General features: G+C 51.4%; 1 protein-coding gene across 3 annotated transcripts; it reads right to left on the reverse strand.

Annotated features, from left to right (window-relative positions):
- F11R (F11 receptor) lies at positions 1-24,651 on the reverse strand. 3 transcript variants are annotated; one of them, XM_045455255.1, is made up of 10 exons: positions 24,483-24,649; positions 4,748-4,816; positions 4,474-4,581; positions 4,140-4,286; positions 3,619-3,821; positions 3,124-3,226; positions 2,879-2,986; positions 2,647-2,659; positions 2,263-2,311; positions 1-2,129 (listed from the first exon to the last, which is right to left on the reverse strand). In XM_045455255.1, exons 1-10 carry the CDS (start codon positions 24,541-24,543, stop codon positions 2,094-2,096), a joined length of 897 nt encoding a protein of 298 aa, XP_045311211.1. In that variant the 5' UTR covers positions 24,544-24,649; the 3' UTR covers positions 1-2,093. The 3 variants fall into 3 exon arrangements, 2 of the variants coding, with proteins under 2 accessions (XP_045311211.1, XP_045311212.1); XR_006706706.1 differs by lacking the exon at positions 2,879-2,986 and adding an exon at positions 2,760-2,830 and having other exon boundaries at positions 1,880-2,129; positions 24,483-24,651; XM_045455256.1 differs by lacking the exons at positions 1-2,129; positions 2,263-2,311; positions 2,647-2,659; positions 2,879-2,986 and adding an exon at positions 2,759-2,830 and having other exon boundaries at positions 24,483-24,651.
- Positions 24,652-24,743: the final 92 nt, after the last annotated feature.

Here is a 24,743-nt window from a genome sequence, read left to right on the forward strand (position 1 = left end):
TCAATGTGAAAAATAAACATTTATTACAAAATTAGCCTTGACATTTCGAAATGAAAGCAGGCAGGGTGTTTTCCAACTAAAGGGGACTGTGGTAAGCTGGAGAGGTGACTTCCAAGGCTGGTCACGCATGACTTCTGTTCATCACAAGTGACCGAGAGGGTGAGGAGCCACTCACCTCAGACCTGACGGGACAATGAGTCACCTCTGCTTCCCTGTGGCCTTGTCTCCGCGTCCCTCCCACCCCGTCTCCCAACCAGGAGGCTGAAACACGCTTTAAAAATCTCTTTCTTACTGAACCATTTCATCATCTCTGCTTTTACTGTTTAATTAAATTTTATCTCCATCTGAAAAAGCTTTTTTTATTGGCCCATGACCCTTAACTGATGGTTTGGCTAGGCTTGTTTTTCCTCTTGGATTCTTGATAGAAAACTCAATTCTGTCAGGGGTTTCCAGATCAGGGAATAAGACCTGGCAAAGTGGGGCTTGGTGTCCCCCACAGAAAGAAGTTAAGCAAAATCAACCCTTGAAGACCCCCGTGTTCGCCCTCTCGCTCGTTAATAGACCGGGCGACTATGGTAGACGGGGAAACAGAAATTTAAGGGCAAAAGGGGCTGTCCAGATGCACAAAGGAAAGCAACGTCAGGCAGGCCTACCTTCCCAGCAGTCCCACGCGGATGGCCTTGCCACCTGGTCTCAAATTACCTTTCCTCTAAACAGCACCCCAGCCCCCAACTCCGCTCCAGTGAAGCAATGGTTGCTTTACTGCTCTGGGGCAGTCTGTTCTCCTTAGAGAAGTCTTTCGATGCATCTGGTTGGCAGAGGGGGGAGGGGAGGGTGGGCACTTTCTCCCCTCAGTGGACCAGACCAGCGAGAACCCCAGGGCACAGCATCGGCTTCCTCCGGGCGTGCTCCCGCAGCAGAGGGCACTCCTCCCGCCGCCAGAGGGCTCCGGAATGAGGGTCCCAAGCTCAGAAGCTCTGCCTTGAGACGGGAGCCAGGAAGGGGTGGGACAGGGGGCCAGGACCAACCCAGGTTGTTGGGAAGCAGGGTTTCAGGCGCCTTCCTGTTTGTACAAAGGAGCCCAGGAACTTCGCTTCCCCAACTTCCCGCGACGAGAGGCTTTGACAAACCAGCAACATCCGGCTACATCCAAACACACACCAATAGTCTCACCAAAGAGCGAAGACGCCCTGGACACACACCGCATTTCAGCAGAGAGCGAAGACCGAGCGCGCGAATGTGCACGTGCGCGCGCACGCACACACGCACGCGCGCACACACGCACACACCCCACAGCAAAGAGCTAAGACCACTGCGCACATCCGCACGGCCCTGCAGACACATCTTAAAAGGGTCCATCCAGTTGTTCCAGCCAAGGGAAGGGTGATGGTCGGAGCTCCCAGCGCCAGCTTCCTTTTCTTTAGATCAGGGGTTTTAAAACCCTTCCGCTCAGTGTCCCCTGAGAGCCCCCCCGACTATGCTCTCCGTAACAAAGCTCCGGTTCCTTTCTACAGGCACAGATGGTGTCTTTCTGCGTTCAGGCCGGTGCAAGAGGGTCTCGGGGGCACTTCCCGTGGGAAGACAGAAGAAAGTGGAGTGGGTTGCAGGGGCGGGAGAGACTTGGGGTTGTCACCCCACAACCTCTTCGGTGGCTCGGTCTCCAGTCCCCACTCTGGAACAGTGGGTCCCTCCTCACCACGGGAGGAAAGGGCCGAGGGACCAAACTCCAGATCCCTACTGGGGGGGAGGGGCCGCCGCCACACAGGGGGTATCGAGTGCCCCGCCACTGTTGCCACGTTCTGGGAAGGGAAGTCAAGGGGCGTGACGCTCAGGGCTGTTCCCTGATCCCTCGTAGGGATGGGGGACGAAAGCTTTTCAACAAGTCCCGGGCCACTGGGCAATGGCGGGAAAGGAAGGGCGGGATGCAGGGGGAAAGCATACACAACCACATCCTAACTAAGATAAACGTGGGGACCCCTGTGGGGGCTAGAAGACGCGTAAGGGACCCTGTGAAACTACAGACGCCACAGGCCGGAGTCTGGTAGCACCGGAAGAAGGCAAGCACGGAGGACAGGAGATGAGTCGGACCAGGGTCACACCAGGAATGACGAGGTCTGCCTGAATTCCCCCTGGAGAAATAAAACGCCCAAATCAACCCTGTACACTCTTGTTTAGCTGATAAGCTCCTGAACCTGTAAACACAGGGGAGGAGCCCCTCACTCCCGCAGGGAGACCCTCCCGGTCCCAGGGGAGCACACTCACTTCACTGCGGGCAGCGGGCTGGCTGTAAATCACCTTCTTACTCGAGGTCCTGCGGACAAGCCAGAAGACGGAGACGCTCAGCAACCACCACCCCCCCCCCCCCACAACCCGTGCTCTCTTTAACCTCTGCTGGCCAACGTTAGAGGCTCGACCGAGAACTTCACAGAAGCACAGAGCTCTCAGTAGGGAGGGGTGGGGGGAGGGAGACCCGACAAGTGCAAGGTCACAGGGAACGGGGAGAGGTAGACACACAGATGGCCACCCAACCAGGGTGGCCTCTGCCCCCAGCCCCTCCCCCCGGGGCCCGTCTCTGCTTCACACCACACGCATCCATGTCCTCAACCTCCTTTGGAGACCTCCCAGGACGGCAGGTGGCTCACTCACCCTTTCTTTGTTCCTGAAAAAGAAGAAAGGGGACCGTGAGCGTCAGCGGGATAGGGGCCGGCCGGGCGCAGAAGGCTGGGGGGAATGGCACTCAACAGGTCACTGGTGCTCACCCGGGAGAGAACCCCTGCACACGTGGGCTCACTATCAGGTCAGTACTCAGATGGCACCCAAGGACCGTGCCCTGGAATGGGGACGATACAAAGGAGAGCCGTTGAGGGCAAGTACTTACTGTCAAAGTAGCCTCGTCTATAGGCGAACCAGATGCCCAAAATCAAGAATCCAAGGAGAATGAGTGTGACAAGGACAGCTGCCACAATGCCCCCCACATTCAACTCCGCTGTGAGACACAAACGAGAGGTCAGTCCTCTGAGGGCTCACTCACGTGACTGACAACACCACCAAAGCCAGGGTGGAAAGCAGACCCCGGGCCCCACCCCAGGTCCGAGCTCAAGCCCCTGCGAGAGCCTTGCTCACCGGCTTCCATGCGCACAGCCTCTGACCTCATGGGCATCCCGTACCCGTTCCGCGCCTCACAGGTGTACTCGCCCGTATCCCAGGCTGACACGGGATCGAAGACCTGAAGGGAGGAAATCGGTTGGCCTCCTGCCGACAGAAGCCAAGCACCTCCTTCTGGTGTTTTGTCAGTAAGCTCTACGCCCGACGCGGGGCTCGAACTCACGACCCCCGACACCAAGAGCCGCAGGCTCTACAGGAGCACCCCCCCCCATCCTCGTTTTTAAATTGCAGTATCGTGGGCATACGCTGTTGCACTGGGGTTTCGGGTGCACAGCAGACGGATTCAACAACGGCGCACCTTATGACACCCTCATCCCGAGAAGCGTCCAAGCCCCATCTTTAGTCTTCCGACCCTAACGCCAAGTTCATCTTGCTGCTTGTCTTCCCCACCTTCCAGGGCTCTTTGGCCCTGCCCCCCCCCCCCCATACCCTTCCGCACCACCCCATCCCTACCAGCTCCCCTGTCTTTTCATTCAGGCTGTAGGAAGAGTTGCTGAAGGCGCGGTTGCCCTTGGGCTCCAAAGGCATCCGGACCCCGTCCTTGAACCAGTAGTACTCAGAAGGGGGGGAGCCATCCTTCTCTGAGCAGGTCAGCACTGCCCGACTCCCGATGGTGGCAGAGGAGGGGATGTGGACCGTGGGCTTGGATGGAGGCACTGCGAAGGGACAGAAGGGGCCCAGCACAAGTTCAGACAGCGCCGCCTAGAGGCCAAGCGGAAGACAACCCCATAGGTCAGCTCCAGCCTCCATCCCTTACCAGGCCCTCTGCTTCCCACTGTGGGAGGGGGGAGGGGGAGGGGCGGGGCTCGTCGCCTCTGCGGCGCAGAGACTGAAGCCCCCCCAATCCCCACTCCCCCCCCCCCCCCCCCCCCCGGCGCCCTGGCCATCAGTGAGCTCCAAAGCTCGGCAAAGCCCCTTGAGGACCTGGGAAGCAATGAATGCCAAACCCACACACAAAACGCGTGGGCACATACCAAGCACAGTGAGCTGGACGCTGACCTCCCCGTACGTGTTGCCGCCATCGTCAGAGACCATGCAAGTGTACGTCCCCGTGTCTTTCCGGGTCACCGAATGGAAAGTGATGCCACTGTGCGAGAAGGTGACTCGGTCTGCATAGGAGGCTACCAGGAGAGAGGAAGGGGCGGCCAGCTGAGTGCGCTGCGGGGCCACGAGAAGCTGGGTGGTGGCAGGGCAGGCCGCGTTAGAGTCCGCGGGACCTGGGCCCCAGGCTGCTCCTCTCCCCCGGGGGCCCGGTCCCGTCGACCCCTCCACAACCTAGGCCACCGGGGAGGAGCTGGGGCAACTCACCCGTGATCTTGTTTTTATAACAAACGAGGCTGGTGATGTCACCATGGGCGAACTTCCACTCCACGCGGGGGTTGGAGAAGCCCGAGTAGGAGCAGGACAACTTGGCGGCTGTGGGCAGCGCGAAAGTGAGCGGGACGAAGGAGCGGCGTTAAACGGAGAAGGAGAAGGGCCCCAAACTGCGTCGGCGGCTCTGCGCTGCCCGCCCTCCAGGCCCCAGGAGCACCTGCTTCCCCCCCTCCGCCCCACCCCCCCTGCACAGCCGCCCACGACTCACGTTTGTCCTCAGGAACTCTGACATCGGGCTCAGAAGTATACACTGCGCCCCTGCCCAACGCCAGGGAGCCTGAGGAGGAGAGGGGTGGGCCATCAGGAGGGGACACCGGGGCGGCCCAGCTGAAGGAGCTCCTGAGGCCCTTCCCGTGGCTTCTCCAAGGTGAAGAGACTCAGGAGATCCAGGCTCGTCCTGGGTCTCACGCCTCCTCACCAATATCCTAAATACCTTCAAATGCTTTTTGCCATAATCGCAGGCCAATACTTCCATTATCAATGGAAACAAAATATTTCTCTCAGATGTAATGTCTTTCATTTTTTTATTTTTCCCTCTGCAACTCCCAATAATCTAATTAGATTCCTAGTAGTCCAGGAACAGCTTCCCAAATGACTTTTCATGGTTCAGAGAAAGCTTCTCAACAAATAATTAATTGCAGTCACTTGTCAGACACTCCTGGCAGGAAGCCAGCAAAGCTGGAGGCAAGGGAGGTGGGTCAGGCAGGCAAGGAGGCAGGGAGGGAGGCAGGGGGGGCAGGGGGCAGGGAGGGACGCAAGGAGGCAGGGGAGGAGCAGTAATGAGGATAATAACAATACTCAACATTTGTAGGGCATTTTGTGCTTTTTAAAGTGTTTTCACCTACATTACGCTGTTTGATCCTCGAAACCAGCATGACAGATCAGCAGGACAGGTGTTATTATCCCAGTTTTACATGAGGAACCAAGCCCATGAGACGTAAAGAATCGTGCCTAAGATCACGCAGCTGGGTCTGAGCTGGGGTCGGGACCAGAAGTGGGCTAGATCCTCTCCTAGATCTAGAGACGAGATCTCCTCGTGCCCAGTGGAGAAGGAAAAGAAGGGGTGGCATGTGCTGGGGGCACAGAGACGAGGCTGATTGCACGACAGGGTCGCTGGAGGGTCCAGCATTCCAAACTAAGCACCAGGGCCTGGGCTCAGACAGCCGGGCTCTGCTATAAACCTGCCCTTGGACAGTCACTCCCGTCCGTGTTTTCCAAGTTCAAATTCACCACCTGGGCTTTCCTTATATCCCTAAGAGTCCCGTCTTCCTTAGATAAATGCAAGCACATTTTTCCTTTACGTAATCACTCACATAACTGAATACGGTCTCGTGACCTCTGAAGCACCCTCTTCTCACCCAGAACACGAAAGGTTTGGACTAGACGTTCGCTCAAGTCCTTTAGGGTTTTTGTGGGGGGTTTGGGGACGTTAATGTCTAACGAGGACTTTTATACATACATTTATATCTATCTGACACAACATTGTGACTCCGTCCAGGTACGTATTCTCTCTCCCACTTTACAGATGAGAAAATTAAGTGTCTAAAAAAAGTTCTGCATCTAGCCCCAAGTTTTCATAGCTATGAAATGGCAGAGCTGAGAGGAAAACACAGGTTCCCCCTACACCCCCATTTCCCTCTTATTATGTCAGACTTTTATAAACCATGCGGTTTCTCAGAGAGGCCGTGGCTTAATGGGGGGCAGACTATGTAATAAAATGCCATTCTTTTATCTGTGAGTTATTTATACTAATATTACTTTATATGTGTGCATTTGGCATTACATTTTAATGTCAAATGTATAATCAAATATAGTAACACCATAAGAAACTTAAACCAGATAGCCCTTCCTAAGTTGAAAACTGAGCCCATGGGAGTCTCTTACTCAGCTGTGAGGGGGGAAACGCGGAGAATGAAATGCTTTGATTTTCGCCCGGATCAGCTTTCTCTGCTTCAACGATGGGCACTTGTTTTTTAAGATCCTCACACTTTACAATTTGCTACCCGTGATGTGCAGTGCGATGCTCAAATGAGATCTCTCTTCAGGAATGAAGGACTGACTTGTTGTCATCCAGCCTCTGGGACTTCTGCCAAATCCAAGCCCTCAGCCTATCAGCCCTTTCGGGGACAACAGCCGGGACACTGCGGGGCCCGGGGGCATGTGGTCCACCCGGGCAGGGACAGGGGCAGCTGGCATCCAATGCCTCATCACTGAATGAGAGGAGGGAAGCCCCAGGGAACCCCAGGTCTACTGCCCCAATGACCCCACACCACCCCCCCCACCCCCAGCTCAGAACAATGCTGAAAGGCTATTCCCGCCCCATAAAGCTCCCTGGGGAATAGGTTGAAGCTACTCTGCAGCCCGAATTCTCCCTCTGCCCAACGCTGCTTCTTTTCCCTCCCCTGCCCTTCCCGAGCTGTGGACCCCAAGAGCCCTCTGTAATAAATGTCCTGGCACAATAAAGGACATCTCAGAGTCAGCTTCCTTAGAACCCAACCTATGACATGACCCAAATCAGGAAGAGCTTCTAATTACACTAAAAACTAGCGTTTGAAATAAAGGGCCGCCAAAAAAGAAATGACAGCACAGGAACTGGGTGATTGTTTCCACATCACTTCTGACGTCAGCTAAAGTTCTTTTGAGACCTCTCAGACCTCCGGATCTAAAACATTCAGGAACCACACACACACACACACACACACACACACACACACACACACGTCCTCCCCAGCTCCTCAGTGTCCTGACCTCCATTGGCTAGTCCAGGCTTCTCTGGTTTAAAACACGGGCTCTGCCCCTCGCCTGGGTGGCTCAGTGGGTTAAGCATCTGACTTCAGCTAAGGTCACGATCTCACAGTTCACGAGTTCGAGCCCCGTGTTGGGATCTCGGCTGTAAGCACAGAGCCCACTTTGGATCTTCTGTCTGCCCCCCTCTCTTCCCCTCTTGCACTCACTCTCTTGCTCTCTCTCTGTGAAAAATAAATAAATGTATAATAATAATAATAATATAATAAAATAATAATAAATCATAATAAAATATAAAATCAAAATAAAATTTTGATAAAATCATATCAAAATCAAATAAAAATCAAATAAAAATAATAAATAAATACACAAATAATAAAATAAAACAAAACATAGGGCCTGCCCCTCAATGCCCTCCCACCTCCCTCGGAGGCAGGACTGCAGCTGACTGTGGCCTGTCAACACTCTCACTCTATTGTGCCTGTGAATCGCCGCATGTGTCATACTCAGCCTCACCAGTGCTCCGTCCTCACCGTGGGACACCTCCGCCACCGTGGTCCGTGCCTCCCCCCGCCCCCTCCCACCTCGCCCCTGAATAAGCCTCTGGAACCAAGCTGCCTGATTCAAATCCCAGCTCCGGTACCTACTAGGCTGTGTGACTGGGCAAGCTACCTTAGTCGCTTTGAACCTCAGTTCACCCATCTGTAAAGTGGGGATAATAACAGTTTCTACATCAAAGGGCTGTGGTTGAGTTAAACAAGCTAATACAAATAAAGTGCTTTACAACAGGAAGCAGCAAACAACTATTATATCTTATTATTATTATTATCATCATCATCATCATCTGCCCATAGGTTCTTCTCCACACACTTAATTGTTGACTTTAAAACTTTCTTCAATAAGACATGTAAATAAATATAAACACTGCCTGAAAAATGCTTATGTTCCAGCCCACCAAACCACCTCTCCTCTATCATTGCAATTGTCTTGGAAAAGCTAACTCTTCTCTAGAACCTTCCCAGGTAGACCAGCAGAGCGGAGGGCTTCCCCTCACTGCACCTCATCTCCATCAGGACACCCAGGCTCTTGCCCATGGCCTTCATCTATGTTGTATTTCCCTTGCCTCCTCATCCCCCCACCCCCCAGACCTATACTCGGCTCAATGACACACACAGTAAACCAAAATAGAAGGAAAGTTCACCCTTTCACCATGATGCTTAATTTACTACAAGTTCGCAGTAAGAAAAGCCACAAAGTCAAAGGCATCAACAGATTTTCGACCCTTTCGTGTACAGAAAACCTGCACTCAATCTCGCACACCTCTCTAGAGGGACTCCTCTCCTCCCTTCCTCCGCAAACTTTTATTTGTTTGTTTGTTTGTTTGTTTGTTTTAGAGAGAGGGCACAAGCGAGTGAGGGGCAGAAAGAGAGAGAGACACAGACAGACAGACAGACAAGGGGGGCTCACCTGAGGCTCATGTTTTTTACCCAAAGCCAGGCCTGTGCTCACCCATTGAGGGGCTCAAACTCATGGAACTTGAGATCACAACCTGAGCCAAAGTCAGACGCTTAACATGAGCCACCCGGGTGCCCTTCCTCTGCAAACTTCTTCAAAGGCGTCTACACACAGTTTCCAGCCCAACACAATCACCGCCCAACCTACCGCAATATGTCTTTGGCTCTCACCTTGGAATGAAAATTGCTTTTACTAAGATCACCAGTCATTCGCTCCTCAACTCTATGATGCCCTGATTATACGATAGAACAGCGATTTAATAACAGCTCCTTGGGGGGTGGGGACATCATCTTAAATGTATAGTTAAGCTGTACGTCGCATCCCAATTTCCAAAACATTGAAGTAGTCTTAAAATTAAGGACAGCCACAATTGGCTTTTTCAGTTCCCTTCAGGGGCCCCTGTAAGAGGCCTGGCCCCGCCGACCACTCCCTTCCTCAGAAGTCACGCCGCCCCTTGGTTTCTGCGTGCCGCCCTTCTGGTCATCCCCACCACTGACGAGTTTTCTCATTCTCTCCCTTGAACCGTGCTTCCTCTGTGGATCCCTTAATATGAGTGCTCCCCAGCATTCTATCCTGGGCCTTTTCTCCTCTCCACGTTCTCTCCAGGAAATCTCGAACACCACCCCAAAACTCATCTGCACCCACACGCGGCCACCTCCAGTCCCCGCCTGGCCACCTCCAGTCCCCGCCTCCCACCTGAGCTGCAGGCTCCGGGTGGAGAAGCCTCCTGCCCTGGTCCCCGGAGTCCCCACACCCCTCCCCACCTGCCGCCCGCTCCCTCCTCCTCCTCCTCCCCCAGGTCGGTGGTGTCACGGTGTATTCCCATGTATTCCATCCGTCATCGTCGGTCAAACTGGAAGCCTTCCAGCAGCCGCCACGTCTCCCCTCCTCAAAGAGCGAGCATTGGCATCGTCCCCTCCCAAATCTCCCTCAAACTTTGACCGTCACTTCTTAGCACCATCATCGTCTGACGAACCACAACTCGTCTCTCAAGCACACTTGGGTGTCTCTGCCTCATTTAATCTTAACCCACTCGGATCCACCCTCCATCCCAGGGCTGGAGGAAGGGCTAGTATTTACTGAGCACTTACTCTGTGCCAGGCAGTGCTGCAAGCATATTACATGGTCTGTCTCTTCATCCCTGCCACCTCGGGAGTGGGGCGATACTGTTTACTACCCTCGCCTCTATTTTCTACACGGGGAAACTGAGGCCCCAAGCAGCAAAGTGCTGGTGCAGATTCCAATCCAGGCAATTCCTGAGGCTGTGCTCTGCTCCAGTTCACCACACAGCCTTCCTAAAAATGCCAATCTGACACTTGCTTCAAGCTTTCAAGGATTCCACATTGCCTCTCAGATAAAATTCAACGTGTTGGGGGCGCCTGGGTGGCTCGGCCAGTGAGGCACCTGACTCTTGATTTCAGCTCAGGTCACGATCTCATGGTTCATAGGATCGAGCCCACGTTGGGCTCTGCACTGAGAGCACAGAGCCTGCTTGGGATTCTCTCTCCTTCCCCCCCCCCCCACACCCCTCACCCTCAAAATAAAAAAAAAAAAAACCACCAAATTCTTCATCAAGGCAGAGGCCCAGCAGTACCGGACCCTCTGAAAGGCCGTCTACTCTTGGCGTGTTTCCCCCTCTAGCAGTACAGAGGACTTAAAATTCCCAGCAAAGAGCCATTTCACAACGTCTGCTTTGCTCCTGCCGTTCCAGCTTTGTAGAACACCCTTTCCTCTCTTTCTCCCTCTGGTCAGCTATTCACCCACGTTATTTTCCAGGAAATGAGCTACCCACCCCCGATCCTACCAGAGCCAGCTTCAGACCTCTTCCGGAGGCTTGAACTACCCCATGCAACACACGGGTGAAGTACTTCCCACGTTATAATGACGTCATCTGTGCACATAAGTCTCCCCTAGCAGACAGTAAACCCCCCAGGGAACAGGGACCATGTGTTATTTATTATTCTGAGTACTCCGCGCTCAGCAGAATGCCTGGTACAAGTTGACATTGAACAACACGGAGCCTTAAACAAATTAGGTCATAGCAGACCATTCACCATAACATCTACTGTTAAGGTTTATCTACAAAGATAACCCCAGTTTTCACCCTGGCAGATGGGGCACGCCCAAATGAGGAAAAAACAAATTTGATCCAAAGCTCAATCTTTTTAAAAGTTTAAGAAACTATGTTACTTTCGGGGGGGAAAATGACTATTCCATCAATCTTTTTGTAAAAACTTAGTTTCAGAACATAAAAATTAAGTGCTTTGTTTTTTGTTTTTTTTTGTTTTTTTTTAGTTTATTTTTGAGAGAGAGAGAGAGAGAGAGAGAGAGAGGAAGAGAGAGAGTGAATCCAGAGCAGGCTCCACACTGTCAGCGTGGAGTCTGGTGTGGGTCTCAAATTCATGAACCATGAGATTATGACCTGAGCCAAAACCAGGAATGGGACCCTTAACCTACTAAACCACCCAGGCACCCTAAGAATTGTGGGTTTTTTTAAAGATTAGAAAAAAAAAATTTTTACGTTTATTTTATTATTGAGAGACAGAGTGAGACAGAGCATGAGCATGGGAGGGAGACACAGAATCCAAAGCAGGTTCCAGGCTCTGAGCTGTCAGCATAGAGCTCGAAGCAGAGCTCGAACCCACCAACTGTGAGATCGTGACCTGAGCCGAAGTCAGACGCCCAACCGACTGAGCCACCCAGGCGCCCCAAGATCTTTTTTATTTAAAAAAATTTTTTTTAACATTTATTTATTTCTGAGAGACAGAGAGAACATGAGCAAGGGAGGGGCAGGGAGAGAGGGAGACACAGAATCCGAAGCAGGCTCCAGGCTCTGAGCTGTCAGCACAGAACCCAGTGTGGGGCTTGAACTCACGAACTGTGAGATCACGACCTGAGCCGAAGTCGGACACTTAACTGACTGAGCCACCCAGGCACCCCAAGATTTTTTTTATTTTTAAGTAATCTCTACACCCAACATGGGGTTGGAATTCACAGCCCCGAGCAAGAGTCGCACGCTCCACTGACTGAGCAGCCAGGCGCCCCCCAAATTAAGTGTTTTTAAATTTGCTTCATAGTTTTGTAATACAATCGGAGTACTCTGCACATGAGCAACTTCCAACTGGCATTTTGTAACAGGCACTAATTTTTTTTTAAGTTTATTAATTTTTTTTGAGAGAGAAAGAGAGTACACGTGGGGGAGGGGAAGAGAAAGGGAGACAGAGAATCTCGAGTAGGTTCTGCACTGTCAGTGCAGAGCCCCATGCGGCGCTTGCACCCATGAACTCATGAACGGTGAGATCATGACCTGAGCCGACTGAGCCACCCAGGCGCCCCGAGGGACTCGTTTCTCCGTGTGGGTTGCAGTGCTTACAGACTGCTTTCCTGCATCCAGGGAGGTGTGCAGAGACAAAAGAGGAAGTTGCAGGAGGTTTTCTGATGCAAGGTCTAAACCAGCAGCATGAAGTGGGGGAAGGATGTGAATCCATTTAAAACATCCCCACTGGGGGCGCCTGGGTGGCTCAGTCGGTTGAGCGTCCGACCTCGGCTCAGGTCATGATCTCACAGTCTGTGAGTTCGAGTCCCGCTTCGGGCTCTGTGCTGACAGCGCAGAGCCTGGAGCCTGCTTCGGATTCTGTGTCTCCCTCTCTCTCTCTGCCCCTCCCCTGCTCACGCTCTCTGTTTCTCAAAAATAAATAAATGTAAAAACAAAAAAATTTTTTAATAAAAATAAACAACAAAACTCCCCACTGTCTTCATGACCACAACAGGGAACTCCAAGCAGGTTCAAGTCAGCTGGGGAAGAGGCCTTGGCCAGGTAGGGCATTGCTCTCACTGCAAAGGTATCTTCAATATGGTGTACAGTTGTTATGGACCAAATGGTGTTCCCTCAGCTCCTATGTGAAAGCCTGAATCCCTGGTACCTCAAAATGTGACCGTATCGGGGCGCCTGGGCGTCTCAGTCGGTCAAGCCACCAGCTATTGGTTTCAGCTCAGGTCATGATCTCAGTTTTTGGGTTCTGAGTTCGAGCCCTGCATCGGGCTCTGCGCTACAAAGTGAAGCCTGCTTGGAATTGTCTCTGCCCCTCCCCTGTTCATGCTCACTCACATGCTTGCACTCACGCTCTCTCTCTCTCAAAATAAAGAAACTTAAAAAAAATGTAACTGTATCTGAAGACAAGGCCTGTCACAAGACAATTACATTAAAATAAGGCCCGTATGACACGCCCTAATCCAGTGTGACTGGTGTCCTTTATACAAAGAGACACCAAGGTGCTCATACAGAGGACAACCAGGGACAGAGTGGCTGCCTGCAAGCCAAAGAGAGAGCCTCCAGAGGAAACCAACCCTAACACCACACTGGTCTTGAACTTCAAGCCTCTAGAACTGTAAGAAAATCAGTCACTGTTGTTTAAGCCCCCACCCTCACTCTCCCCATCCCTGTCTGTCTGTGATACGTTGTGACCATGGCCCGGGCAGATGAATAGAAAGGTCTCAGCTGGACATCAGCAGTGAACATTCTGGCTGAATCCCCTGTAACTACAGCCTTGACTTAGGTAATTATGATGACATTTCCACACAATGGAAGAACCAACGTTCCGCTCTGCAAAGAAAACCATCAACAGAATGAAAAGGCCGCCTACTGAATGGGAGAAAATATCTGTAAATCACTCATCTAATAAGGGATTAATATCCAAGAAAATTGAGAACATACAAAGAACTCACAACTCACTAGTAAAACAACAAGGACAAAACACAATCCAATTAAAAACTGGGCAGAGGATCCATATAGATGTTTTTCCAAAGAAGACATCCAGATGGCCAGCAGGTACATGAAAAGATGTTCAACATCGCTCATCATTAGGGAAAGGCAAATCAAAACCAAAATGAAATCTCACCACGCATTATTATCAGAGACAAGAAGTAACACGTACTGGCAAGGATAGAGGAAAGAGAACCCTTGTGCATGCTGCTGGGAACGTAAACTGCGGTAGCCACTACGGAAAATAGTGTGGGCGTTCCTTGAGAAATTAAAAATAGAAATACCGTATGCTCCAGCAATTACACTACTGGGTGTCTATCTGAAGAAAAGAAAACCACTGCTTACGAAAGATATACGCACCCCATGTTCATTGCAGTGTTATTTACAATAGCCAAGATATGAAAACAACCTAGGTGTCCATCGATGAATGGATAAAGGATATGTGGTCCACACATGTAACAGTTTATTATTCAGCCATAAAGAAGAATGAAACCTTGCCATTTGTGTTAACATGGGTAGACCTTGAGGCCATTATGCCACATGAAATAAGTCAGACATGGAAAGACAAATACCATAGGACCTCACTTATATGTGGGATCTAAATTAAAAACAAAACTAAGCTTGTAGATACAGAGAACAGATTGGTGGTTCCCAGAGGTGGGGGATGGGGGGTGGCAAAATGGTTGATGGGGGTCGAAGGTTACAAACTTTCAGTTATAAAGTAAGTCATGGAGACGTAATGTACAGCATAGCGACTACAGTTAATAACACTATATTGCAGGGCGCCCGGGTGGCTGTCAGTCAGTCGAGCATCCAACTTGGGCTCAGGTCATGATCTCGCGGTTCATGGGTTTGAGCCCCACATCGGGCTCTGTGCTGACAGCTCAGAGCCTGGAGTCTGCTTCCAATTCTGTGTCTCCCTCTCTCTATGCCCCGCCCTGCTGTGCTCGGTCTCTCTCTCTCGAAAGTAAATAAACGTCAAAAAAATTTTTTTTAAATAACACTGTATTATATCTCTGAAAGTTGCTAAGAGAGTAGATCTTAAAAAGTTTCCATCACAAGAAAAAACAATTCTGTAACTATGTATGGGGATGAATGTTAACTAGATTTACTGTGGTAATTATTTTACCATCTATAGAAATATGGAATCATCATGATGTGTATCTGAAACTAATATAATGCTATGTCAACAAGAAAAATAAATAAATAATTAAAAGGAAAGAATCAACAGAACTCCTGAAAACCTTTTTATAAGACTTGTCCTATACTTTCAATTACAGGTGACCTTTGAATGACACAAGTTTGAACTTCACGGGTCTAGTTATACACAAAATTTTTCTAATACAGTACAGTATTGTAAATGTATCGTCTCTTACGATCTTAACATTTTTTTCTCTAGCTTAATTTATTGGAAGAACACACTATATAATACATATAACAAAATATGTGTTCATCAGCTATTTATGTTATCAGTAAGGTTTTCAGTCAATAGTAGGTTACTAGTTTTTCGGGAGTCAAAGAGTTATGCACAGATTTTCTTTCTTTCTTTTTTTAAAATGTATATCTATTTTTAGGAGAGAGAGAGAGAGAAGACAGAGTGAGCAGGAGAGGGGCAGGAGATAGAGAGAGACACAGAATCCGAAGCAGGCTCCAGGCTCGGGGCTGTCAGTACAGAGCTCGATACACGGGGCTCAAACTCATGAACCTCGAGATCACGACCTGAGCCGAAGTCAGCTGCTCAACTGACTGAGCCACCCAGGCTCCCCTGCACAGATTTTCAACTCCATGGGGTTGAGACCCCAAAACGCATGCGTCGTTCAAGGGTCGACTGTAATCATATCTAAAGTCTAGACACATATTACTGAACATGACCAAATGAATAAAGTAGGAGCAAGAATAAAATAATATTAGCAGTTAGCGTTTCTCGAATACTTACCACATGGCAGGACTCTTCTGAGCCCTTTACCGGATTAATTCATTTGATCCTTGCCATGATGCCATGAAATAAACATTACTGTTGCTCTCATCTTCCAGATGAGTTCATTGGGGCACGTAAATTAAGTAATTTGCTCAAGTACAAAGCTAATAGGTGCAGAGTAGGATTCTAACCCTGGTAATCTGGCTCCAGTACGATACATTATCAAAAACTATTGGGGCGCCTGGATGGCGCAGTCGGTTAAGCGTCCGACTTCAGCCAGGTCACGATCTCGCGGTCCGTGAGTTCGAGCCCCGCGTCGGGCTCTGGGCTGATGGCTCAGAGCCTGGAGCCTGTTTCCGGTTCTGTGTCTCCCTCTCTCTCTGCCCCTCCCCCGTTCGTGCTCTGTCTCTCTCTGTCCCAAAAATAAATAAACGTTGAAAAAAAAAAAAAAAAAAAAAAAAAAAAACTATGTAAGAAATACATATTGCCATCTCAAAGGTCAAAGTAGATCAGAAGTATGTCCAAAATGTACAAGCAATATGTAGAATATGACCCTATATTTATAAATAATAAAAACAATCTGAGTATATGCATAACAAAATCTCTAAGAATAGATTCCAAGCACTAGACAGTGCATATCACCTGAGACCGCAGGCAGCTTTTCTTCTCTATGTTCTATATCTGTGTAATCAGCAAGCACGGGATTAAGTGTTTTAATTTAGAGAAAAACGCGGGGGAAAGGGGATGAAAAAGGGGGAAAAGAAAATCAGATCACAAGAAGGAGAGAAGAAGAAACAAAGCCAAAAAGGAGAGGCAAAAACGTTGATTAAACAAAACCTTAATTTTTTCTAACGTTTATTTATTTTTGAGAGAGAGGGAGACAGAGCGTGAGCCGAGAAGGGGCAGAGAGAGGGGGAGACACAGAATCCGAAGCAGGCTCCGGGCTCGGAGCTGTCCGCACAGAGCCCGGCGCGGGGCTCAAACCGACAAACCGTGTGAGATCATGACCTGGGCCGAAGTCTGGCGCTTAACCGGCTGAGCCACCCAGGCGCCCCTGGTTAAACAAAACTTTAAAGGTGAAATGAGGTAATAGATGAGAAAGAAATATGAGAGTCCTATACCATTGGGATCCTGTACAGTGTCTGATAAATTTCAAGGAGAGAAAAAGGGCAGGAGGTAAGGAGAGCAAAGGTGACTTGGAGACACTGTAGTTGACAATGGGGAAGTAGATGGGCGGTAGGAGTGGCTCAGGGGGGTGGGAGCCGGGGAAGAGAAGTGAACCGGATAAAGAGAAGGGGAGATAGATTGTGATGCAGCCATTAATACTTAAATCAATCCCTACATGTTTTCATATGCTTCAGAAGAGAGTTGGTGGCGTAGAAATCTGTAAGACTGAGGATACAATTCTTGAAAATCACTACGTATCTGAATAATAAAACAACCGTGGCAAATTACTATTTTCCAGAAGCAGACGCACGGATCTATCTCATCCCACCTGGTTTTCTTACATTGTGACTGAAGTAGATTCTAGGTTTCCTCCTCTTGAATCTGGGCACTGTCTTGTGACTGCTTCGACCAATGGAGTGTAATGGGAGAAATGACACAGTGAGCCCTCCCATGAAGGTGGGTGCCATATGCATTGTCTCCTTAGATTCTAATTGCAAAAACCCCATGAGACACAAGTTCTATTGTCACCATCCCATGTTCCAGATGAGAACACTGAGCTTAGAACAGCTGCTCCAAATCACACAGCTATAAGCAGCAAAGTAGAAAGGGAATCTTGTTGTTGTTTGTTGTTTTTTTTTTTTTTGAGTAATCTCTACGCCCAACATGGGGCTCAAAGTCACAACCAACCTGGAGATCAAGAGTCGGATGCTCTACCAACTGAGCCAGCCAGGTGCTCCATGGTGGGAAGGGCATCTTAACCCAAGTCTGCCTAATTCCGAGGCTCTAAAACCATGATACTACCGGGGCTCCGTCAGTTAGTTGGCTCAGGTCATGATCTCATGGTTCATGGGTTTGAGCCCTGCATTGGGCTCTGCTCTTACAGCACAGAGCACGCTTCAGATCCTCTGTCTCCCTCTCTCTCTGCCCCTTCCCCGCTCACTCTCTCTCTCTCTCAAAAATAAATAAACATTAAAAAAATAATAATAATAAAGGGGCGCCTGGGTGGTTCAGTCAGTTAAGCATCCAACTTCAGCTCAAGTCATGATGTCACAGGTCATAAGTTTGAGCCTCGCATTGGGCATTGTGCTGACAGCTCGGGAGCCTGGAGCCTGCTTCGGATTGTGTCTCCTCTCTCTGCCCCTCCCTTGCTCGCGCTCTGTCTCTCTCAAAACTAAATAATCATTAAAACTCAAAATCATCATCATAATCATAATAATAAACTATGATGCTACAGAGCATCTCCGTCAGACAAGCAAGAAAAGTCTACTCATCCTTCAAGATCCTTTTCAAATGCCCCTTGACCCATTATGACTTTTCCCAGTCAAAATTAATCTTCCCCAACTTCTAGGAATGTAGCCTAAGAAAACACTCAAGAGTTAAGCTTAAAGATGGAACAATTTCTTGTTATTTAGCACAGCAAAGAAAAAGAAAACCTCAAAGTCCGACAATAGGTGAACAGTTCATTATGATACAGCCATACAGTAGAATACGATAGAATGGATTTTGTTTAAAGCATATTTTGCTTAAATATATACAGATACCACATTATTCATAAAGGAAAGACTACAATTAAACACCAACAGTAAGTATTCATCTCTTGATAATAGGCCTACGTGTGATTTTCTTTTCTCCATATTCCTGTTTTCCCATTTTTCTACACTGAGCACATATTGTGTCTCTCTCTTCTTTTTTAAGAAGTATATATGTATATTTTTTTAATGTTTATTTATTTTTGAGAGAGAAAGAGAGGCAGAGAGAGGGGGAGACACAGAATCGAGGCAGGCTCCAGGCTCAGAGCTGTCCGCACAGAGCCCGATGTGGGGCTCGAACTCATGAACTGTGAGATCATGACCTGAGCCGAAGTCGGACGCTCAACCGAGCCACCCAGGCACCCCTATTGTTTCTTAATAAAAATTTATTGGGGCGCCTGGGTGGCGCAGTCGGTTAAGCGTCCGACTTCAGCCAGGTCACGATCTCACGGTCCGGGAGTTCGAGCCCCGCGTCGGGCTCTGGGCTGATGGCTCGGAGCCTGGAGCCTGTTTCCGATTCTGTGTCTCCCTCTCTCCCTGCCCCTCCCCCGTTCATGCTCTGTCTCTCTCTGTCCCAAAAATAAATAAACGTTGAAAAAAATAATAATAAATAAATAAATAAAAATTTATTGTTTTGAAAAATTGACCTCTTCCCTTTTATGCTCCCCATTTTGTACTTGGAATGCAGCCGCTGGCACCCTCTTGTCAGTCTACGCCTGTAGTTCCTGGAGGAGAGAATCTATAGGTCCCCAGCTCCTAGCACGGTGCCTTGCCAGCGAAGATGCTCCATGACCCCTAACTGAAGCACGCTGTGAGGACAAGGTGGTCACAGAGGGCGGAGGCTTCCAGCTAACAGAAGCCAGCAAGCATCCCTGTACACGTAGACCAAATCCACCACAGAAAAGCTACTTCCTTCTACTACTTTATTTTTTTTAAACTTTATTTATGTTTGAGAGAGAGAGACAGAGTGTGAGCAGGGGAGGAGCAGAGAGAGAGGGAGACACAAAATCCGAAGCAGGCTCCGGGCTCTGAGCTGTCAGCACCGAGTCTGATGCGGGGCTCGAACTCGTGAACCACGAGATCATGACCTGACGACCTGAGCCGAAGTCAGACGCTCAGCCGGCTGAGCCACCCAGGCGCCCCTCCTTCTACTACTTTATTAAGAAAACTTTGAGGGCGCCTGGATGGTTCGGTCGGTTAAGCATCTGACTCTTGATTTCGGCTCAGGTCATGATCTCAGGGTCGGAGAGATCAGGCCCTGCCTCGGGCTCTGTGCTGCTGGTGGCAGAGCCTGCTCGGGATTTTCTCTCCCTCTTTGCCTCTCCAACCCCCCCCCCCCCAAAATAAATAAATAAACTTAAAAAGAAAGAAAGAAAGAAAACGTTGTTTCCTCTACACATCCTGTCCATTAGAATGTTCCTTAAGTTGCTTTTCTGCCATGAGTTTGTTTGAATTCTTTTTTTTTTTTTTTTTTAATAAAAGGAAGAAAAAGGAGGGAAACCAGCCAGCCAGTCTCTTTGGTCTTCTCTAAGAATTCCTCCGATCTTCCCCTCCAGGCATATGAGGTCCACGGGAGGTGGGGGGAGGGGGGGGCAGGAGCTGGAGAATGAGGGGGAGCCCTCACCTCCAAAAAGGTTACTCCCGGGTTTCCTGATGTGAGCCAATTGTTTCCAATACCCCCAGCTCTCCTAAGAACTTTTTTTCTTTTAATTTTTTTAACGTTTACTTATTTTTGAGAGAGAGAGAGAGACAGAGGGCGCACAAGTGAGGGAGGGGCAGAGACGGGGAGACACAGAACCCGAAGCAGGCTCCGGGCTCCGAGCCGTCAGCCCAGAGCCCGACGCGGGGCTCGAACTCACGGACCACGAGATCATGACCTGAGCCGAAGTCGGACGCTCAACCGACGGAGCCACCCAGGCACCCTAATGTTTTATTTTTGAGAGAGAGAGGGAGACACAGAACCCGAAGCAGGCTCCAGGCTCTGAGCCATCAGCCCAGAGCCCGACGCGGGGCTCGAACTCACGGACCGCAAGATCATGAACTGAGCCGAAGTCGGACGCTGAACCGACGGAGCCCCCCAGGCGCCCCATCGCCTCAGAACTTCCAGATAGCAGGTGTGGTCGCTGCTTTGTCCCTACTCTCTAGCACAGGGCTGGAACACGGTAGACACCAATGTTTACCGGATTAACAAATGAACTTGACAAAGCAATATACCATCAGGACCTGGCCCTAGGGCTTCCACCGCGGGTTTGCCCTTTCCTCCCCATCGGCCACCCTGCAGAGACGGAACTCGCTCCTGGGGGTTAGGGTAGGACGGATAAGGAATGCAGGGGCAAGAGGAAGGCTCTGTGAGCCCGACAGGCTGGGCTAAGTCTAAACAGCCCTTCTTGGCTGCGCTTAGAGTGACGTCAGTGGCTGGCCCGGTGGGTCCTCGGGAGGGCAGAAGGTGCGGCAGGCAGTGTGGGACAGGAGAGCTCTCACTGGAAGGCTCCCTCCTGACCTCGCTCGGCAGCATTCCCAGTTCTACCTGCTGGGCTCCTCCCCTCCCCCACCCATCTCCCCATGACAAGGCTGTGCCCGCCCACCCAGGGCTGCTCGCTCCAGGGGCCTGGCATCACACTTCCCGGTCGGCCAGCTGCTTCCTCCTGTCCTATCCCCACATTGCAAAACAAATACCACAGCCGGACTTTAGACAGAAACCCTGCTTATCAGGGAGTCCCAGACAGATGAACTCTGAGTTTTCAATGCCTGGCAAAGCCCAGCGCGCATCCACTCACGCGGCTTCCCCCCCCCCCCCAGCCCCCTCACAACGCCGCACCCTCGTCCACAATGACATCTGACGGGCCGTCATCCACATCTTTCCTGGACCGCGGCAAAGGAAGCTCGTCTGAGTCGGGAGGTCCCCAAGCAAGGTCTCCTCTCCTCGATGCTAACAGAGGCGAAAAACCAGGCCCACCATTTCCATTTGCGGCCACACAAAACGTGTGTAGCTTTTAAACCTGTCTCTGAGCAAGGGTGCCAGTGTCCACAGAACAGGTGTCCCTCGACCCGGTGGACTTGGGGGGGTGGGGAGGGTGGGTCCTAACGACCAAGGCCACGGCACCCAAAAGGAAAAGATCTCCAGGGTATCCCAAAGCGAATTAAACGAGGGGCCTGATGTAGTAGAAAATCTGTAGTGTGCCTCATTTGGTGTAAGGAAGGGCAGAAACAAATACATATTTATATGTAATTGTGCCTGTGTAACAAAACACTGGAAAGAGACATAAGAATCTAGGGGGGGGGGGGGGCTGGACTGAACCTTCTACATCCTTCTGATTCTCAAACAATGTATTAACCTGTTCCTTTTCGTTGCAGGAGCTCCACCCCAAACCAAAACCAGGCCGGAGACCCCTGGCAAACCAGTGAAAGAAACCAGACAGAAACATGCTGAAGCGAAAGTCTCCTGGGGCCCGGAGGTGAAGACTGAGGCAGAGACACTGGAATCCCATCCCCGCTCATTTCCTAGTTCCTAGTTCCTGCTGCCATCAGCCACTAGGCTTCAGGTTTCCAGGGAACAATTCTTTCCCGGGAGTGGCGACTGGCAGGCAGAGGGAGGGGAAAGGAGAAGTGACTCATCGACGTGGGGTTTGAGGTAAAGCTAGCAAGGCTCAACAGTAAAGCTGGAAGGGCTTGGGAGGGAACGGTCCCTGGAGAACACCAGCGCTCACAGGCGGACCCAGACACAGGGCCAGCAGCCCCTCCCTCCGGGAACGGCTCAGTGGGGACACCGCCCTCAAGGAGGGGTGAGGAGGAAGGACCAGGGTTCCAGCCCAGGTTCCCCTTTCTTCCCCGTGGTGACACCAAAAGCCATCCTCGTCACACAGGACCCTGCGAAGCAGAAACGCCTCTCCCTGCTTGGGAGACGGCTGGAAACTCCTAAGCGCAGGTTCCCCAGGGAGAGGAAGACCGTGTTCTCCATCACTGGTTGGCTTTTCCCAGGCCCAGTTCCCTCAGTGTTTGGGCTCCAATCCCTGGCCAACAGCCCGGGCCTTCCTCTCCACTGAGCTCCCCAGGCTGGGGCTGGACCTTTGCTTGACTTGGAGAATATCCCGCCCTTTTTCTTCTTCCTCTCTGATGGGCAGCAGCCCTGATGGAAGAGAGAGCATGTGGGCACCCACATATGATGCAGACATCCCAGGGTCACAGGACAGACCAGACACCCGAAAAACAGCCTTTAATGGAGTGCCTGGGTGGCTCAGCGGGTTAAGCATCCGACTTTGGCTCAGGTCATGATCTCGCGGTTCGTGGGTTCGAGCCCCACGTCAGGCTCTGTGCTGACAGCTCAGAGCCTGGAGCCTGGTTCTGATTCTGTGTCTCCCTCTCTCTCTGCTCCTCCCCTGCTCATGCTCTCTCTCTCTCTCTGTCCCTCAAAAATAAATGTAAAAAAAAAAATTTTTTTTAACGTGACATGGTCGGTTCCTCCATCCCCTGGACATGTTACTTCCCAGGACCCACAGTCCTGTCACGCTGATGCAACATCACATCAGGTTCCCTGCGAGCCATCTGGATCCCTGAAGAGACTGGAGGACGTCCCCAAGCTCAGGACGGTGCTCCCACAATCCTTTCGGTGCCAGTATGAGATTCCTGGGGGATGTCACGACGCACAACAGTAGGAAGAGAGAAAAGGGAAGAGGAAGAGGAAGAAGAATGTGGCTCCAGCAAGCTTGTGAAGCCGACACGCTCTGTCACAAATAGAGTCACCACTGAGAAACTTCTGGGTCTGGGGAAGGGAGAGCACTGGCGCAGCATGAGGCCAAGTACCAGTCGGGGCCCCACACGGAACCGGCCATGGAGCCCAGGCAGAAATGAAAAAGCTGGAGAGTAGGAAAAGACTGGAAACGGAGGCAAAAAGGAAAATGGAGGCATCGAATGAAGAAGACAAGTCAGAGACTCTAGGCAACTGAAAAGGTAAGAGCGGGGAGCCGGGAGCGTTATCCCAGGCTGATGTTTGAGGTCGCGGTTCCCGGGCCCCAGGGTGCTTGAGACGCGGACCCGGGAGTGGGAAAAGGAAAGGGACTCAGGAGATTTTGGTGCCATTCCCAGGTCCTTTCACCCATCTGGAAAAGTCATTTCCCCTCTCTGGACCTGTTTCCTTGTCTGTACAATAGGGCGAGGGTTAGACTTGCCTCTGGTCCAGTGCACCCCAAGGGCTTTTATGTTTTTGTGATGAGGGACAAAGAAATTGTCCATCCATCCGTCCAAGGGCAGGGAACCTATTTCCACGCTTCGCAACTGGGCCAAGTGAACCGCCGTATAACCACCGATGCTGATTTTTGTTTTTAATTGTTCGTTCCCTTCTCACTTCCTAAAGCTTCGTTCTTCAAGGGACCAACGAAGATCCCCCCACAGATCGCATACCCGCACCACGACCCACAGAGGCACAGACCCTCAAGACGCTGGCGGATCACGTCCAGCTGCTGACACGGGTCGCCTGAACTGAGGCCCAAAGCATCCACGCGGCCCGGCCCATAGGCCCAAACCTATCTCTGGACGGAGGCAAGCCCCAGCAAGTGAGTCTCATTGTTCCACAGGAAAGGGAGTTTACAAAGGAAACAAAAACTCTCAGAGGCGGCCAGGGGGAGGGCAGAGCCCTGGCTCTGAGAAGCCTCTAGCCAACCGACAGGCAGGTCCTTCTCCTGGGAATAGTCCCTCGGTCAACAACAGCCACCAAGGGCTCTCAAGGTAGCTACTCCAGAAAGGAACTTGAAGTGCTGTGTTCTGAGAAAGTTCAGATTTCGAATTGATTTCTTCTTCGGACTTTGCACCCAGACACTTCTCCCGGTGGTTTCCCACCTCACCTCCAGCAGGTCTGCCCTGCCGACCCTTCAGGAGCAGACCACCCAGGGGCCAAAGGAGTCAGGGGTGCGGGGCTCGGGGCTTCTCCCGGGTTGGGCGCGGGTGTCGGGTGCGCGTTGCGGGGCAGGATGGCCCGCCCCGGCGCGGGCGGAGGGGTGCGCCTGGGCGGAGGGGTGCGCCTGGGCAGAGGCGTGCAGGGCCCTCGCCGGCAAGTGAGGCTGTGAAAAGCGGGGCCACCCCCTCCCGGTGGGTGCCGGGGCAGGGGGTGGGGGAGGGGAGCCGGCCACCCGCCGGGGGTGGGGGGGGGAGGGGGAGGGGAAACAGGGAAGGGCCAGGGGTGGAAAGGCAACTCGCTGGGTGAGGCTGGCGGGTTTCTCAACGCCTCTCCTGCCGCGGGCGAGGGGCGTGGGGAGCGCCTCCCTCCAACCTCTGACCCGACCCACCGATTCCTCCCGAAACTGCGGGAACTTACTCAGGACGACCGACGTGAAGACGAGCAACTGTCTCCTCCCGGCTCTCGCCTCGGTCCCCATGGCGATCAGGACCCCGACGCGACGCGGCCGCTGCAGCCCCGGACCGAGTCAGAGACTCCCCCGCAGCCGCCCGCGGACTAAACTCCAGCCGCCAGGTCGAGCCCCGCCCGGCCCCGCCCTCCACGGCGATTGGCCGGCGCCCCGCCCCTGCGCGCTCCCATTGGCGGAGGGAGTCGCCGCTCCCGCTGAGTGATTCACCG

The sequence above is a fragment of the Leopardus geoffroyi genome, chromosome C3 (assembly GCF_018350155.1).
Source record: "Leopardus geoffroyi isolate Oge1 chromosome C3, O.geoffroyi_Oge1_pat1.0, whole genome shotgun sequence".
In the NCBI taxonomy this organism is placed as follows: domain Eukaryota; kingdom Metazoa; phylum Chordata; class Mammalia; order Carnivora; family Felidae; genus Leopardus; species Leopardus geoffroyi.

Excerpts from the sequence above, each read along its gene's own strand:
- F11R (XM_045455255.1), bottom strand. The coding sequence starts at position 24,543 with ATGGGGACCGAGGCGAGAGCCGGGAGGAGACAGTTGCTCGTCTTCACG. Across the intron at positions 4,582-4,747 it reads CAGAGTTCCTGAGGACAAAC|CCGCCAAGTTGTCCTGCTCC; the intron begins GTGAGTCGTGGG and ends CGCTGCCCACAG. Across the intron at positions 3,227-3,618 it reads ATGAAAAGACAGGGGAGCTG|GTCTTCGATCCCGTGTCAGC; the intron begins GTAGGGATGGGG and ends TCCTCCCTTCAG.